This window comes from Lissotriton helveticus, chromosome 12, assembly GCF_964261635.1.
Source record: "Lissotriton helveticus chromosome 12, aLisHel1.1, whole genome shotgun sequence".
Taxonomy (NCBI): domain Eukaryota; kingdom Metazoa; phylum Chordata; class Amphibia; order Caudata; family Salamandridae; genus Lissotriton; species Lissotriton helveticus.
Genome location: NC_136073.1, coordinates 706,625,107 through 706,642,438, shown reverse-complemented (window position 1 = coordinate 706,642,438; position 17,332 = coordinate 706,625,107). Strand labels below are relative to the sequence as shown.

The following is a 17,332-nucleotide window of genomic DNA, read 5'->3' as shown; positions in this document are numbered from 1 at the left end:
AGGGCCTTTACCATGCTACTTAAAAAGCATCTTTGGACAATAAGATGAGAGTTTCGTCACTATTTGTTTTCTGTCACTTTGTTCTCTCTGGTGTTTCACATAAAGGAACTGCAAGGACAGTTCAATACACAAGCCTTCTTTACAACAAAGGAGTGTGATTTCTTTAGAAGGGATGCTTATCCTTTCTTCCTCATGTCTACTGTTGTCTATTTTGAAGGCCTTTCTGAGAGAGTAATTTCAAAGCCTTCACATAGCTTTATGTCTTTCACCGCTTTATCTGCTACATTGATTAAACTTGATTTATCTTGTTCAAACACTGGCTTCTATCAAGAGAGATCACCTAAAGAGGCTCCTAACTATCCCTGATGAAATGCATTATTAGTCACCTGAAAAAAGGAGCTCTACATTTAGTTTCTGCTAACTTAGTCCTCATCTACTCTGTAGAGGGGTTTCACTATACTATAATTTGGCTATGCACGGAGTACAACATCACACTTTTGGGTGAGAGGAAGTACTGAGTGAGGAATGTTTCACCAGTGATCAATAATTTACCATCAAGCTCTATGAATGAAGTTACAAACCTACACAATGTACATCCAGAGGCTCCACAGCCCCATATGACTACCTTCTCAACTTGTTTTTGTTGTGGTCGTACAGGGTGAAATACCCTAGGGAAATAAAGCTATGATAATTGTAAGAAATGCACTTGATACTTACTGCATGGTAAGGCGTAGCGATGAACCAAGTAGATTCGAACATGCTTCGAAGGAAGGGTAAGATCAGTGCAGTATCATCACAGCTGGCCATGCACTTACCAAGGCACTGGAAAATAAAACCCTAATATGGGAGTGAATTAAAGACAGTCTGAGTTAAGAATAAACAGCATCTCCTGCTCACTCTATGAAAGTCTTACTTATATTGGAGTATTCATCTTTGATTCACTCTACACACATATTTGTCTCCCACTTTCAAATAGCACCTAATAAGTTGAGTGAAATGTTTGTTATCTTATGTATAGTATAGTTATATTTTCTGGACATTGTAGAGATTTGTGTATGGCCCTGAATATGACTCAAAACAAGGAAGTGAGGGGTAATGTGAGCCAATGAAGGTACAGTACCTAGGCCCTGAAAGTGCTAATGCAGAAACCAGTGGAAATACTGCTCCTTTCAGAAAGCAAAGTAGAAAGAAAGGTGGACAAAGAAAGGGGAATCCTAAGGATTTTTTCTTGGTGCCTTCACAAATCCATGAGCATGCAATGTCTCATCATCAAGGGTGTTCTTCATAGGGCTGGCAATGCAATGCCCTATGGGCCCCACGAAGGGTCGCTTTAGCAGAGATCTTTTTATTTTTTCCATCTGATGAAAGTGCCAGTGTGAGGGCGTTTTGAATGTGTGAGGTTGAGTGAATGTGTATAGTGAAATGAAGAGAGACTAAAAAGAGGTATTCAACTGGACTTTAAACTGATGGTTTCCTTGGCAGGTTTAAAAAAACATAATTAGGTACGGGCGACTACAGGGAGGTAATGTATCCAAGTAGCCTAAATCTGTGAATGTGGTCAGGTCAACATGTTTCTTGCCTGTTGGCCCAAAAAGTATCTGTACCACTTCTTCAGGACCTAAAAAAGGGAGAGCTAACCCTACCCCATATCTAAGATGTGATATAAAGTGTAGGTAATCCCCTAAAAGAAAATACCTTTGTTCAAAAAGTTTAAAATTGATCGTCCAACTTAGAAAAAAATTGAGAAAATGAAGAAAACACACATTAAACAAATGTTTTGCATGTATGGGCCAATGTGTCTCCAGGATCGCTTTTCCGGGACACTGTATGTGCATGCTATTTTTATGGCTGATCAGTCGCCACAATGGGAAGGAAGTAAAAAACACACTAGAACATGCAATATAACAGAACAGGCAAGTGGACATACAGGTAACAGACAACATAAAACCAATCTGTGTTGATGTGACACAGTGTATCACAAGTTGTCCTCAGGAGTGAGTGAAGGGTCTTACCCTTTGGATCAGTGACCCATAGGTCAAAAGCAGAGTGTAGCACTCAGCTGCTAACTGTGGAAAGAACAATGATAGTCAACATAAAGAAACAGCAAGTCAAGGGGACCAAAATGCCTTAGGGTGCGAAAAAAAAGAAAAACAGAGAGTTTTCAAGAGATGCAACCATACTCATGTGGTTTCTGTGCAGAGAGCGCAGGAGACCTACCATCCTCTGTTCATCTGGATTGAGACTGAGCAGGGGAGAAGACCCGTCTTTTAAGGTGCAGGTAATTGTAGTGATTGTCCTTGGGTGGGGTGCATGCGACCGTGGGAAGGAGTGATGACGCACTGGGCCCCTTGAGATTCCAGAGCCATGATTTGCTTTTAAGTGTAGCCAGAAACTGAAGGACCTCCTGGTAAACACCAGACCTCATATTCAACAGTCCCACATGCAGAACACCTTTCGGACCTTACCACCTGTCACAGGGCACTATCCCTGTGGGTCCTACGGGGTATGCCCACTGACTAAACATTCCTAAGAGGTCAGGTTGGGTCCCCAATTCGCCTGGAAACAGAAAAGTCACAGTAACTGCAGTACAAAAAACTGTGTTTACCTGATCACCTGCCTTTGTGGCCTTCATTACGGGGGAATGACCTCAAGCGCTATCGAACCAAGAATAATGGAGCACTGGAGCAACATATGCTGCAGACACAGCACTACAAAAATGTGCCATCAGTTTTCCAACTCCAACCACTCTCCAGATGACCTCCGGCAGATAATTTTGGAAGCTATTAATTCATGGAGCCCTTTAAATCTTTTCAGAATGGAGCAAGGGTGGATTTTATGCCTCTCCACCAACAGCAAAGGTTTGAAAGATGAAATCCTCTAGTGCGAGGTGTAATTCAGTCCCCTGTGAAATCAGATACTCTCTTACTATGGCTGGATTGACATTTTCTTCATACATGGGACCTGATATACCATATCACCATTGACACCATGTCACATATGGAATGCCCGGCTATGGAGTCCCAGACACCACACTAAGCAGTGGTTATGATAAGCATTTTGCGACTTGGCATTGGTCTCTTCTTCAGTAACACAAATGATTCTGTTGATACCAATGAGGTGGTACCCTCCAATAAGAAACCATTTAACTGTCTTAGTCTACTGTTTGAGATGAACAAGTTACTTACCTTCGGTAACGCTTTTTCTGGAGGATACAGTATCTGCCTGTGGATTCCTCACCTTGTGAATATCCCCCTGCGTCAGCAACGTTCGGAACATTCTTTGTAGCTTGCCGGCGTGGACGGCGTCACAGGAACGCACGACATCACGCGTGGCTCCGCTGACATCACCGACTCCATAATAGGCCTACGCTGGCGTGATGACATCAGTTCCGCCCTTTTTTCCGTGCCTTCGAGGCACACGGACGAACCAACAACAATAGATATATACACAGTATACACAGTACAAACTAGTCAAGTGTGAATATAACATAGTAAATCATGTACAAGAACACACTTCCTTTGAGGATAACATGTATACATTAAAAAAACAGTACCAGAAATTCAGGTATAGAAGAGTGGACAACGGGGAGGCGGGTGGGCATGTGAGGAATCCAAAGGCAGATGCTGTATTCACCAGAAATAGCGTTACCGAAGGTAAGTAACTTGTTCTTCTGATGGATACATCTGCCAGTGGATTCCTCACCTTGTGAATAGATTCCCACAGCAGTCCCCACTCCCGGAGGAGGGTGTCCACTCCTCTATACCAGAAAGTCCTGAAGGACAGAAAGCGCAAAGTAGCCGTCCCTCCTCACTTCGGTATCCAAGCAGTAATGCTTTGCGAAAGTGTGCAGGGAGGCCCAAGTTGCCTCTCTACAAATGTCCTCTACAGGAACACCCCTAGACAAAGCAGATGTTGATGACTTTGCTCTAGTAGAGTGAGCTCTTATGCCCTCTGGAGGTTCCTTACCAGCCAGGGCGTAGCAGATCTTGAAGCATAGAATAATCCATCTCGAAAATGTGCGCTTGTGCACAGCTCTTCCTTTTCTACAGCCAGCAAATCCAACAAACAACTGGTCATCCACTCGATAGTCCTTTGTCTTATCAAGATAAAAGCTCACCGCCCTCTTAGGGTCCAGGCGGTGAAGCCGTTCCTCCTCCTTGGAAGGGTGAGGGGGAGGATAGAAGGTAGGAAGGGTAATAGACTGTCCTAGATGGAAGGGAGTTACCACCTTAGGCAGAAAAGCAGCTCTGATCCTAAGAACCATTCGTTCAGCATGGATAGTCAAGAATGGGGGCTTCAAACTATGAGATTGAAGCTCACTTACCCTCCTTGCCGAGGTAATAGCAACCAGGAAGACGGTCTTAAAAGACAAAAGTCTCAAGGGACACTTGTGCAAAGGTTCGAAAGGAGAACCCTGTAAGCAGTAAGCACCAGATTCAAGTCCCATTGAAGTACAATAAAGGGAGTAGGAGGACATTTATTCGTAAGGCCCTTTAGAAATCTTAAAACAACAGGAGACTTAAATAAGGACGGCTGATCCGGCAGGCAGAGAAATGCCGACAAAGCCGAAAGATAACCTTTGACTGTAGCAACAGCAAACCCTTGCTGCGCTAAAGAAAGAGCAAATTGAAGTATAGCTGATAAACGAGCCCTCAAAGGATCGATGGATTTCTCCCCACACCAGGAAACAAACCGAGACCACCTATAAGAATAGATAGACTTGGTGGAGTCACGTCTGGCCGATAGAATGACATCCGCCACATCATGTGGGAGAGAAAAGGAATTCAGGTTGCCCCGTTCAATCTCCAGGCATGAATGTGTAAGGTCTGGAGGTAGGGGTGTAGAACCTGCCCCTCCATCTGAGAGAGGAGATCTACCCTGAGAGGGAGACGGAGCGGCGGGCACGAGGAGAGGTGGAAAAGATCTGTGTACCACACCCTTCTTGGCCAATCCGAGGTGATCAATATGACTAGGGCCCGGTCTTGGCGAATCTTTCTCAGTACCCGAGGAATCAAGGGTAGGAGAGGAAACGCGTAAAGGAGTTGTGAGCTCCAACTCAATTGAAACACGTCCCCCAAAGCTCCCTGCATCGGATACTGGAGACTGCTGAATGATGGGCAGTGAGCATTCTCGTGAGTGGCGAACAGGTCCACCTGAGGAGTTCCCCACATCCGAAAGACGTGACAAACTTCCTCTGGATGAAGCCTCCACTCATTGTCGCCGAGAACTGCCGACTGAGACTGTCTACACGCACGTTCAGAACTCTGGCCAGATGAATTGCCATCAGACAAATCTGATGGTCCTGACCCCAGGACCAGAGATGCAGAGCCTCTCTGCAGAGGCACTGCGACCCCACTCCTCCCTGTTTGTTTTCATACCACATCGCGGTGGTGTTGTCCGTCAGGACTTGAACCGACCACCCGCGAAGGGAAGGGAGAAAGGCCTTGAGTGCTAGACGTATCGCCCGCAACTCTAGAAGGTTGATGTAAAGCAACCTTTCCTCTGGAGACCAATGACCCTTGATCTCCAGATCCGCCAGATGAGCACCCCACCCTAGAGTGGATGTATCCGTTATCACCGTGGCAACCGATGGAGGTAGATGGAAAGGCTTTCCTTGAGACAGATTGCCTTCCATGCTCCACCAAAATACATCCATTGCAGCTTCTCTGGAGATCCTCACAGACTCCCTGAGATCTCCGTTGTGCTGATACCACTGCCTGCGGAGACACCACTGGAGTGCCCTCATGTGCCAGCGTGCATGGTTGACCAACAGAATGCAGGAAGGCATCAGACCGAGCAGGCAAAGGACCTTCAGGACTGGAACGACCGCTCCATTGTGAAATAAAGGAGTCATTCCCTGTATGTCGAGAATCCTTTGAGGTGGAGGGAATGCTCGATATACAGTTGTGTCCAGTACCGCACCTATGAACAGGTAGCGCTGGGAGGGCACCAGGTAAGATTTGGGTACATTTATAAAAAACCCAACCTGTACAACAACTGAGTTGTGACTTGCAGATGATGGAGCATTGTCTCTGGAGATTCTGCTTTGATCAACCAATCGTCCAGATACGGGAATACAGGTTTCCCCGACCTTCTCAGATGTGCTGCCACCACAGCCATCACCTTGGTGAAAACTCGAGGTGCAGTAGTAAGACCAAACGGAAGGACCGCAAACTGGTAATGTTGCGATCCCACCGTGAAAAGGAGATACTTTCTGTGTGACTTCAGGATAGGAATATGGAAATAAGCATCCTGCAAGTCGATCGACACCATTCAGTCCTCTTCCAGCAGTGCCTGAAGAACGTGAGCAAGGGTGAGCATCTTGAACTTCTCCTTTTTCAGGTAAAGGTTCAATATCCTAAGATCCAAGATTGGACGAAGTCTGCCACCCTTCTTGGGAATCAGGAAATACCGGGAGTAGCATCCCTGACCCCTTTCCTGCTCCGGAAACCACCTCTATCGCACCCTTTCGTAATAGTGACAGGACTTCCTCCTGCAGGAGAAGTAGGTGGTCCTCTGAGCAAAATCCTTGACAAGGAGGGTAATCTGGAGGAAATTCCCGAAAGGGAAGAGCATACCCATTCTCTACAAGATTGAGAACCCAAAGATCTGATGTAACCGATTCCCAATCCCATAGAAAATGGGTAAGCCGACCCCCTACAGGACCCGCATGATCCGGAATGGCGGATCTAGGGGTGCTTTGCTGATGGTGAACGGGGTTGGGAAGAGGAGGCGGAGGCTTGACGTCCTCGAGGACGAGCTCTTTGTTTGCCCCTGTAGGATTTTGCTGTTGCTGCTGCTGTTGAGTTTGACGGTAGGGACGAAAGGACAAACGTCCAAAACCTCTATATCTCTTAGTCGCAGAGCCTCTGGACTGCAGCCCCAAAGATCTGGCAGTAGCCCTACTGTCCTTAAATCTTTCCAAAGCTGCATCAGATTTTTTGCCAAATAGTCCAGCACCATCAAATGGCAAATCCAACAAGGCAACAGAAGTTCCCATATTGTGAGCAACTGAATCAGCAGTGTCAAGACCACTTTGAATCACTTGACATGCAGCCGCCTGTGTATCGGCAAACACCTCATTAAAATCCTTCCTGCTGTCCTCAGGAATTTTAGGAGCCAACTGCCATACAGAGTCCATCAGGGCATGTGTATAGCTCCCCAAGAGACATGTGGCATTGGTCGATTTTAGAGCCATACTTGCTGAAGAGAAAATCTTCTTCGCAGTCTGATCCTGTTTCTTGGACTCCTTATCCCCAGGCACTTGAGGGAAAGCACCAACAGTCTTCTTCGAACAGGCTGCCTGTATAACCAGACTTTCAGGCAAAGGATGCGAGGATAGAAACTCAGGATCACCAGGTGCTACCCTATACCTCCTTGCAACACCCTTAGCCACGGCAGGAGCTGTAAGAGGCCTGTTCCAAACCTCCAATATAGGCTCAGTCAAAGCCTCATTAAAAGGAAGCAATGGTTCCACAACTGAAGATGGGGAATGGAGGACCTAAGTCACAACATTAGACTTGTATTCAGCTGTAGGCAAAGTCAAATTTAAAAATTCTGCAGCTTTTTTGATGACCACATGGTATGGTGCAATGTCCTTTGAAGGGGCATCAGATACAGAGGACAGCTCTCATTCAGGGGAAAGCTCCAAACCAGTAGCATCCCTCAAATCATCAAAATAGTCCTCCTGAAGCTCACCTTCTTCCACCTCAGCCTCAGCCTCTCTAAATCTTTGCTCCTCTATAAGGCGCTGAGCTTCTCACCTCGATCTCTCCTTCAAGAGTTGCGCCGTCGGATCCGTGACCGACTCCGACGGAGCCGGTGACGGCGTCAAGATCGGATCCGGAAGCCCAGGTCGCTGCTCACAAGGTCGAGTCGGAGCCGGCGACGATGGAATCAGCGTTGACGACCTCGGAGGCGCAGAGAAATGCCAAGGCGGAGCCGGCACCGGCATAAATGGCAGAAGGAGCTGGAGCATAGGAGTGGGGAACTACTAAATTATATGCCAATGGACCCATGGGACCCGAAGGTGCACCAGAGGGGTACAAAGCTCTCGAGTAGGCTCCATACATTGCGTTTAAAAACGAAGTAGGGTCTTGACCTGGAGCTGGGAAGGGTGGGTAAGGACCCACAGGATGCTCTCTCGGAGGTTCCAGATTCGCCTCCTCTTCCACAGGCGGATGGACTGGAGTCATAGAGCCCTCAGGTAATGGAGCCTCTTCTTCCTCTTGAGCCGGGGACGGCGCGGAGAGGGATCCGATGCCGGAGAACGCACTGGCGACTCCAAGGGCAAAGCCTCACCTTCTGGAACACCAGGTGAAGGAGACTGAGTCCTTACCGGAGTGATGTCGAGATTCATGCCTTCGCTTCTTATGCTTCTTCTTCATTGACCTCGAAGCATGACCAGATGACTACCTCGAAGGCGACGCCGTGCGGGACCTCGACCTCGACCTCGACTTCGACCTCGCCCTACTCGAACGCGATCTCGAAGTCTTCTTCTCCTTTCTACCTTTCAACTTCGCCACCAGAAGTTTTGCTTACCTCTCTCGAAGAGCCTTCGGGTTCATCTTCTTACACGAAGAACAGCCTTTGACATCGTGGTCCGAACTCAGGCACCAGATACAATCCTCGCGCGGGTCCGTAATCGACATCATCTTGCCGCACTCCCCACATGGCTCGAACCCGGTCTTCTTAGACGACATCTTCAGCGAGAAACAAAGAAGCAAGAAGACCCCAAACAGAGAAAAACAGTAACAAAGTTACTAACAGCTACAGAGGTTCCCCGAAACCGTTTGCGCCGACGACGTGGAAAAAAGGGAACTGATGTCATCATGCCGGCGTAGTCCTCTTATGGAGTCGGTGACGTCAGCGGAGCCGCCTGCGATGTCGTGCGTTCCTGTAACATCGTCCACGCCGGCGAGCTACAAAGAATTTTCCGAACGTTGCTGACGCAGGGGGATATTCAGAAGGTGAGGAATCCACTGGCAGTTGTATCCATCAGAAGCCGCCTTACTAATACCATTGACAACTTTGGTCAGCCTGCATTTGACCGCTACACACTCCAAGATGTCCACCACGGAGGGATGATACTTTTGCTACACAAGCACATGAGGGGTTTGCTCCTATTGGCTCCAGCCTACCTCTTCTCTTTCCTCTTCTCCTCATTTGACATTTCCCAATAGTGTTCACCAAGCATCCTAATCCATTGGGAATAGACCACTTGGCCGCCTCGTGTTACTTATTACATGAGGTGGCCTAGATTTACAACATGAACACAGATACCAATATGCCTAGATTCCACCATGAGGGATCGATAGGAGTTATGTGCACCTGATTTGCTCTCCATCACTGTATATGCAAGAGTACTTAGGTTTACTATACTTTTCTCTTACCATTTCCCTTGATTAACAAAACATTCAACTGTCTTAGTTTACTACTTAGAGGCCACCTTACAAAAACCATGGATGACTTCGGGATGCCCAGCTTTTAACCACTGCACACTCTGAGGTAGGCGCCACTGAGGCATGATACCTCTGTTACATCAGCACGTGAGAAGCTCACTCCTTTTGGCTCAAGCTCGCCCCTCCCCTCCTCTCCTCTCCTCATTGTCCACTAGGTCATCACTCCTTCCAGCTTCTGCCCACACCACACCTGAGGACAATCGCACCAATTGCCCGTACCTTCAATGACAGGTCTTCTCCTCTGCTCAGTCTCGAGCCAGGCGAGCAAAGGAGGGTAGGTCTCTTGTGCTCTCCGTGCAGAAACCATGTGAGTATGGTTGCTTCTCTTGAAAACTTTTTCTTTTTCTTTTAACACTAAGTCATTTGGGTCCCCTTGATTTACTGTTTCTGTTTACTGACCATCATAGCTCTTTCCACTGTCAGCAGCTGAGCACTACCCTCTGCTTTTGACCTATAGGGCATAATTAATTGATCCAAAGGGTAAGACCCGTCACTCACAATGGAGGACAACCAATCAGTTATGATACGTTGAGTAACACAAACACAGATTGGTTTATTTTGTCTGTTCCATGTATGTTCACTTGCCTATTCTGTCATATTATATGTAATTGTGTGTTTTTCACTTCTTTCACTTGTGGTGACTGGTCAGCGCCAAAAATAGCATGTGCATGTCTACCTTTAGAGACACTATGATACAGTGAGTTAGAAAATCGATTCTGGTGACACATTGAACCAAACATACAAAACATTTGTTTACTGAGTGTATTCTTTATTTTTTCATTTATTTTCTAGGTTAGATGATCAATTCTAAACATTTTGAACCAGGTATTTTCTTCTACAGGAATACCTTAGCAGCATATCATGTCTTAGGTGTGGGTTTGGACTATCCCCCATATTTTTGGTCCTGACGAATCATTGTGGAACCTTTTTAGGCCATCGAAACCTGACCACACTCACAGATTTAGTCTACTTGGGTACATCACGCCCCTGTTTTAGCCCCACCAAATATATTTTTTCAATCCTACCAAGGGAACCATCACATTACAGTTCAGTTCGGTATCTCTTAGATAGTTTTAGTATCCCTTTACTTCACTGTACACATTTACTCCACCCCTCACATTCAAAATGCCCTTACACAAGCACTTCTCATCAGACAGCAAACATAAAAAGATTTCCCCTAAAGTGACCCTTCGTGGGGCCCGTAGGGCATTATAGCGCTGGACCTATGAGAAGCAAGCCCACTATGAAGCATTACATCCTCAGTGATGTGTGAGGGCACCAAGAAATAATCCTTAAGACTCCCCCTTCTTTGCCCGCCTTCCTTTCTTCTTTGCTTTTTTGATGGGAACAATATCTCCACTGCTTTTTGCATGAATATGGCCTCACATCCCCTGAATGGGGATTGGCTCTAACATGAAGACTACCTATTGGCTAAAGGAGATCCATTAGGGAAATGAGTATAGCCCTGAAATGTTGTGGCTTTTATTGATTCAAGTGGAGGGGATTACCTCAGGGAGTTCATCTCCATCTGCTTCTTAGTAGGTCAGTCCTTCCAGGGAGTGGGAGAACCACACCTGATTTTCCCAACAGGCTAAGCCCAATGCTGTGTACCCATATTATAAAAATTACCTTTACTAATGGGATACACAGTTCTACCCTTCTCCGACTTTGTGTTAAATTGACTTCCCCAATGGTTCAACACTGAACCTTGAGAGCACTAACCTCCTCATTCACATGATGGGCAAAACTGTCAATCTGTTCGGTGAGTTCTTCCATGAAAGAGACATGCCATTCTCTGTATGGGGCTTGTTTTAGGATAGTCCCCAGGAACTGAAAGGAAAACAGTGAGAGACTTTAATGCAGTAATAGAAACGTAAATGCAGTATCCACGGGTGACGTCTGCAGTGATTTTGAGAAGATAAGGGTATACAAACTTCAGCTAACAACCTCTGTAATGACGAAATTATATTTGGACAGAGAACCAGAGAACACAAATAGCAATGCTTAAATAGTGTGGTGTGATATCAGTGCTCAGAAGAAACAGGAGGCCTTGACAGTGGCGTTGATTTACACAGAAACACATGCAACAAAACCATGCTGCCCACAAATTATTGTGAAAAGAGCAACAGTGCAGCCATCCAGACAGAAAACACATTGGGACTATGCAACAATATCACATACTTAGAAGCAGAATGCAAAAACATTTTGGGTATCCAGCAAGGGGGCAGACTGTAAATTTCGTGTTAACAAGGGTGAAGACTGAACACAAGGAACATACAATTGCATCTCAGGAGCACAATAGAAGCTCAGTGGAGTGTGATGGCCTGGCAAAACATACAGTGACAGAGTGACAATTCAAATGAAGATAGGGAGCATGGATCATGTGCCAGTCCGATTGCAGAATATGAATTTACTGATAATGTGGAATGCAGTGGGAAGAGTGATAGTGTGACAGTCCAGGGAAAGAAGAACGTTGTGCTATTGGGACTATCCTGGGGGATAAAAAAGAGTCCGAGGAAACAATTACCAGTAAGGGGCTACATTTGTAGCCCTGTGCAACAACAATTTCAAAAAGAGGGTGGTGATGGACAGAGTATCTGAGTTAATCAGAACACTCCTACCCAGTCAACAGATCAGGGCTTGATCCATCACCGTTTTTTAGCTCACTGCACCAGTCAGATTTATGAGTAATGCAATGATCACTGTAGAGCCTCTAATTTACCTGGGTAAAACATGCAGATAAACTCTGATACATGTAGGACTAGGTGTCGTAAGCATGCAATTTCCAGTTTTATGAATGTCAACTTGGGCACATAAGGTTTTTAATGCTTCTGGTAAATATTGCATATTAGGGAAATGTTATGTACCGAGTACAGCTGCTCCCCCTCTGTGCCCAATCATAATCAACATCATAGTAACGATCATAATCCATAGAAATAATAGGGATATGGTGAGAATATTGCAACCTCATAGCAGAACAGCACTATGATGGGGTGAATTTAATATCTGTATATATTCACGCTGAATGAGTGGCTTTGGAAAACAAAGAGACAAGCGTCATGTGTGACATTCATTAGCAATTCATCCTTACTGAAACAAGCGTGCATTTCCACTTTGCCAAGTCAAAGTTTCTTTCCGTGGAAGCTGAAATAGTAGTTGGTAAAAAAGAAATATATGTAAGTAAAAGTGAATAGCAAGCAACATTTCAAAGGCAATGTGCTTACATACCAAGCACTAGCAGAAGTAGATTCACACAATTCAAAGTGTGCAAAATGTGTTTGTTGGCTCAGCCTGTCCTGGGGAATTGAGTTCAAGGTCATTAGTTGTTCATGTGCCCTTGATGTCACTCTTAGCTCCTTATATCTGGTTGTAATTTTAGGTTTATATATTCTGGTTTCCTTTCTTATATAACAGAAAGGTCACCACACCACTTGTTTGCAAAAAAACAGTTCATTACAGAGCTACTGCCAATAAGCATTTCAGCCGTCAGATGAAGCCTTGATCACATAGGGGATCGCCGTTGTGGTTCAGAGTAAAAAAGAGCACATGCGCTCTAAAATTACATACACATAGAAAAATATTCCTTTATTATATCAAAGACCAAAATATTTTATAACACTTCTTAATTTGCTATAATACCCAAATGTACCCCAATATAGTCCTAGGTAGTCGCACAAGCTTTTACCGACATTTGTCCTACCTTGCTCTTCATAACAGTTCTGGCCCTGACCGTTTACCTAGTTAGGTGCTGCATAAATGTTGTGTAGTTTTTTTAAAAAACTGGCCTAATTTATTATGCATGAGGATTCTTAGTATCACAGCAGGATTACAATCTTGTGCATAATAACTCTGTATAAGGGTCACCACTATCGTCATCCTTGGCTGACATGCCCACAGTACCATGGCACATCTAGGTAGAACCCCTGATGGTACCTTTCAGGTATATAAGTAGAACATCTTTGCTGGGCAAGCCGGAGGAGAAAAAGATTCTATGCTGACATGCTGACACGAGACGCTGAAGTCCCTGCATGCAGACACTCCAGTTAGCAGTCGTCTGACATTACTTGTGGGTTGTCCACTCAAGACCAAGATGGGGTCCTTTGCTTTCTCACATCAGGTATTGGGGTTTGCTCTTTCCTAGGAGGTTCTTGGCTATACACCAACATACATGCTAGGTACACTTAGGTACATCTAGTTAGGGTATGCATCGTAGGAGTACGCACTATTAACTTCATGTATTTAAGTGTCTGCATATATTCACTATTTTAGCACCATGGTAGATTTCTACTTTTTATTTACTCTATTGGTGCTTGTAATCGTCTATATCTGTTTCTGTCTCGTGGTTGTTGCAGCACATGTATTTTATGCTAGAATGACTCTGGTTCAATAAATACTTATTGAAAACGCCCCCACCATTTAGTCTGTGTATCTCTCTGAGATAAAGTGAGCACAAGTGACCAAGAAAAAAGTATTGTACTGTTTCCATGATCCCTGAGGGTCAGGGTTCTCATGTTCGATAGTTGCCAGAAACTATTCTCTCCTTGGTAAGGTTGTGGGGCTTTTAGTGGCACTGTGAGCTAGCTGGTCTACATACTAACATATCCTTTGGGGGTGTCTGGAATCAGTCTGGACACCAATCCCTTAGTTTATGTTGTCTAAAACGTAGAGATCCTTTATAGATTTGTAGGAACTACCCGACTAATTCACATAAGTGACATTATAATTTGCAATTAATTCTACCTTAAAAACACAATAAAACACTTCCGCATGATATCTGCTACACAGGCTGAAATACAAATCTTGTTTTTCAGAAAACAAGGGTGTCTAACCTTACAGAAATATGTATCAATCAATTTATTAACAACATAATATCACCAACTTATCTAAATGTTCCTCCATGTGAACTTCTCACATAGTAGGATTCAATTATGCAACATTTTAAACATTACTTTTAACTGCAACATATGGTTGAACCAGAGTTCTAACATTTTCTTTCATATTAATTGCTGTGAAATACCCTGTTCATCCTTAGTCATCACACAAACAATGTTATGCCCGTGTAGACTAATCTAACCTACCATATACCCTGACTAATACCTACTTCCAATACAAACGCAGAGAGAGCGTTTGGTGTTTATAAATGTGTGTGCAAAATCTCTTCTATATTGAGGCCAACAGGGATATTTGTTTCAAGTTTAGTCATTAGAAGAGTTGGTGCTACTGAGTTGTTACAATAAGTCACAATTGAAATAAAAGAAAAGGTGCCAAAACAGGTAGTGCTCTAAAATAATGTTGACCTTGGATATACTGAAGAAATATTTTTTTCTATGTTTATGGAATTTTTTGGCACATATGTACTTTAAAAAACTGAATCAAGATGCCGCATTCTTATGTGATCAAGGCTGAGTCTGACAGATGAAGCGCTTCATGGCAGAAGCTTTGCATTAAACTGATTTTTTCGGCAAACCAATGTGTCAACTGCCTTTCTGTTATACGCGGAAGTAACCCAGAACTTGCAAGAAGATACCTGACTCCGTTTCTGTTATTGCCTCATTCGGTTTGGAGTACGGCATCGGCCAGCTACAAAGAAAGACTGTGACTATTTCTTTTTTTGCTTACTTATACAAGCCTTCACCCAGACCTCCTCATCTGCAGGTCTAACGTGTCCTATCATTCACATTCTCTTCTGTCCTCCACAGCATACATCATGGGCCAATTCTGACTTTGGCTAACTTTACTGTGAACAATGGCGTTCTGCTTTTTCACAAGGAGCACATCCACACACAAATTATTTTCATTTAGTTCCAGGGACAACAATAAGAATGTGACCTTTTGAGACCAAAACAGTATTTTTTACCTTGGTATGTACCTGGCATCACCTCCCACAATACAAGTTTATAAAAATCGTGAAAAAAACATGAGTGGACAAGGTCTAAAAGCTAGCAGCCAACACCAGACTTAATGGCTTTGTCATTGGTCAATGGTTGTTTGAAATGCCATTAATACTTGTTAAATTGTGTGCTCACTGGTTCATGCTTTGGAGTCTCACCTTCTAAATATGTTATCAGCGGGGGGATCTTCCTTCTGAGGAGTTTTGCTAGAAATGGGTAATTTGCAGGAATCAGGTGCTTGAGAAGAGCCAAGACTGAAGTTCCCCTTTCGACATCCCAGCGAGGATATGAAGAAATTACCTGAAAACCCACAACAAAGAATTCAGAAAGTGATTCTTTCATGAGTTCCTATTCTCTAGCCTTTGAAACTTCTGGAATTGCTACCTTGTTCTCTATGCAGTACTTAGTACCAACCACATTGGTACTGATAACCAATTTACTGGAAATAAAACCATCAAATTCAAAAGGATAAAAGCTGAATTGAATTTAAGATCTCTATTAGTAGGTTGCATAGAAATGGCAGCAAACAACTTGGGAAGAGGGATCTGGTGGAATATGATGGGGGTAGAATGTGATACTCACCAGCAATCTTATGAAGAGTCTGTGTATCGGAATTTCTTTAGCTGTTTAGGTACAAAAGAACGAAGACATGTCATACTCAATCCATAAATTACTGAGCAATACTTGCCAAAGGAAGACATATGGCTGACACACACACTTAAGACACCCAGTAGTACCTGTAAACAAGATGATGGGTGGCATTTCAATGAGCCTCTAGCGGTCATGAGGATTCTTTGAAATTCCTGCAAATACTGGCAAAGGCACCCTTACCACTAAGGAGTGCCCAGGGGTGTACAGTACCTTGACAGCCTATGCTGCAATTCTCTTCCTCCCTCCCTTAGTGGTTGAGGTCAAGGAATGAAAGCTGGAGGAGGAGCTACCTAAGCTGCCATGCACAGATTCCTGCTACAGCTTTCATTGAGGGATAGAAGACTCCAGTGGGATAAGAGAGGATGCGTCATGAGCCGTGGACGTGCTTTACATCCTGAAGGACCATGGAAAAATGGGAGCCATTTTCTGACAGCGGATACCCCAGAAGAAAAGAGGACTCCTGAACATGTTCTTGCATATCTATTTTCTAATAAGGTTAACGACCTGGGGCAAGCAAGAACGAGCACATATTTTGCCTGTTCGATTCTGCTCAGGACTCCTAACATGAGTGACAAATAAATAGACTATGATACCATCTGACCAGGTCACTTGCACTTTATCAACACATCCACTGGAAAGTTGAGTGGGGATAGCTAATTGGTTCCCTGGAATTACAGCAATTACAGGTATTCACCACCAGATGCGAATCTCCTTCGTAACCTTGGAGTCAGTCAAAATATTTATTTTCACTTACCATCATTGAGCATGCATCCCTGCTTACAAGTGAGGGCCAATAACTAGCATTTTAGTATGGAGTTGAAGTCCAAAATGTTGAACCAGAAACATTGCAGAGACAAACATCATAACTAAAAGTAACTCCATGGAGAAATAAAATACATCCCTGTTGCGGTCGGCAAAAGTAACAACACATAAATAGGTACCATGCCCAGCAGGGCATGATCAACATACTAGACTGAAGTAACATCATGCAGAGCAAGAATACTCCAAGGATTGAAGAGGAGCATTAGAGCCCTGAGTAGCCTCATGGTGTGTGGAAACCTGGGACAGTTAGTACATTGCATTAACCAGACTAAGAGCTGAAACAAACAGGAAAGCCACTTTATGTCTGGCAAACTACAAAAAGTATATAGGGACTATTTACAAGCCCCTTGTGCCACCTGTGCATCACTTTTTGAGACACACCAGCAGTGCAACCTGCTGCTCCATATTTACAAGGACAGGTAAAGCCACCCTGCGTGGCTTTTATTGCCCTTGTAAATATGGCCCCTTTACACTCAACACTTTGTGTGGAACAGTTGTGCCATGGGT

The 17,332-nt window shown here is 44.4% G+C and overlaps 1 protein-coding gene across 1 annotated transcript in view; it reads right to left on the bottom strand.

Annotated features, from left to right (window-relative positions):
* LOC144798102 (uncharacterized) overlaps nucleotides 1-15,647 on the bottom strand; it is a 44,450-nt gene extending 28,803 nt beyond the window's left edge. The window contains exons 1-4 of the mRNA XM_078668865.1: nucleotides 15,511-15,647; nucleotides 12,553-12,605; nucleotides 11,184-11,291; nucleotides 718-837 (exon numbers count right to left, since the gene is read on the bottom strand). Of these exons, the coding sequence (XP_078524991.1) occupies nucleotides 718-837; nucleotides 11,184-11,237 (174 nt within the window). The 5' untranslated portion in view covers nucleotides 11,238-11,291; nucleotides 12,553-12,605; nucleotides 15,511-15,647. The remainder of the gene's footprint in view (nucleotides 1-717; nucleotides 838-11,183; nucleotides 11,292-12,552; nucleotides 12,606-15,510) is intronic.
* Nucleotides 15,648-17,332: the final 1,685 nt, after the last annotated feature.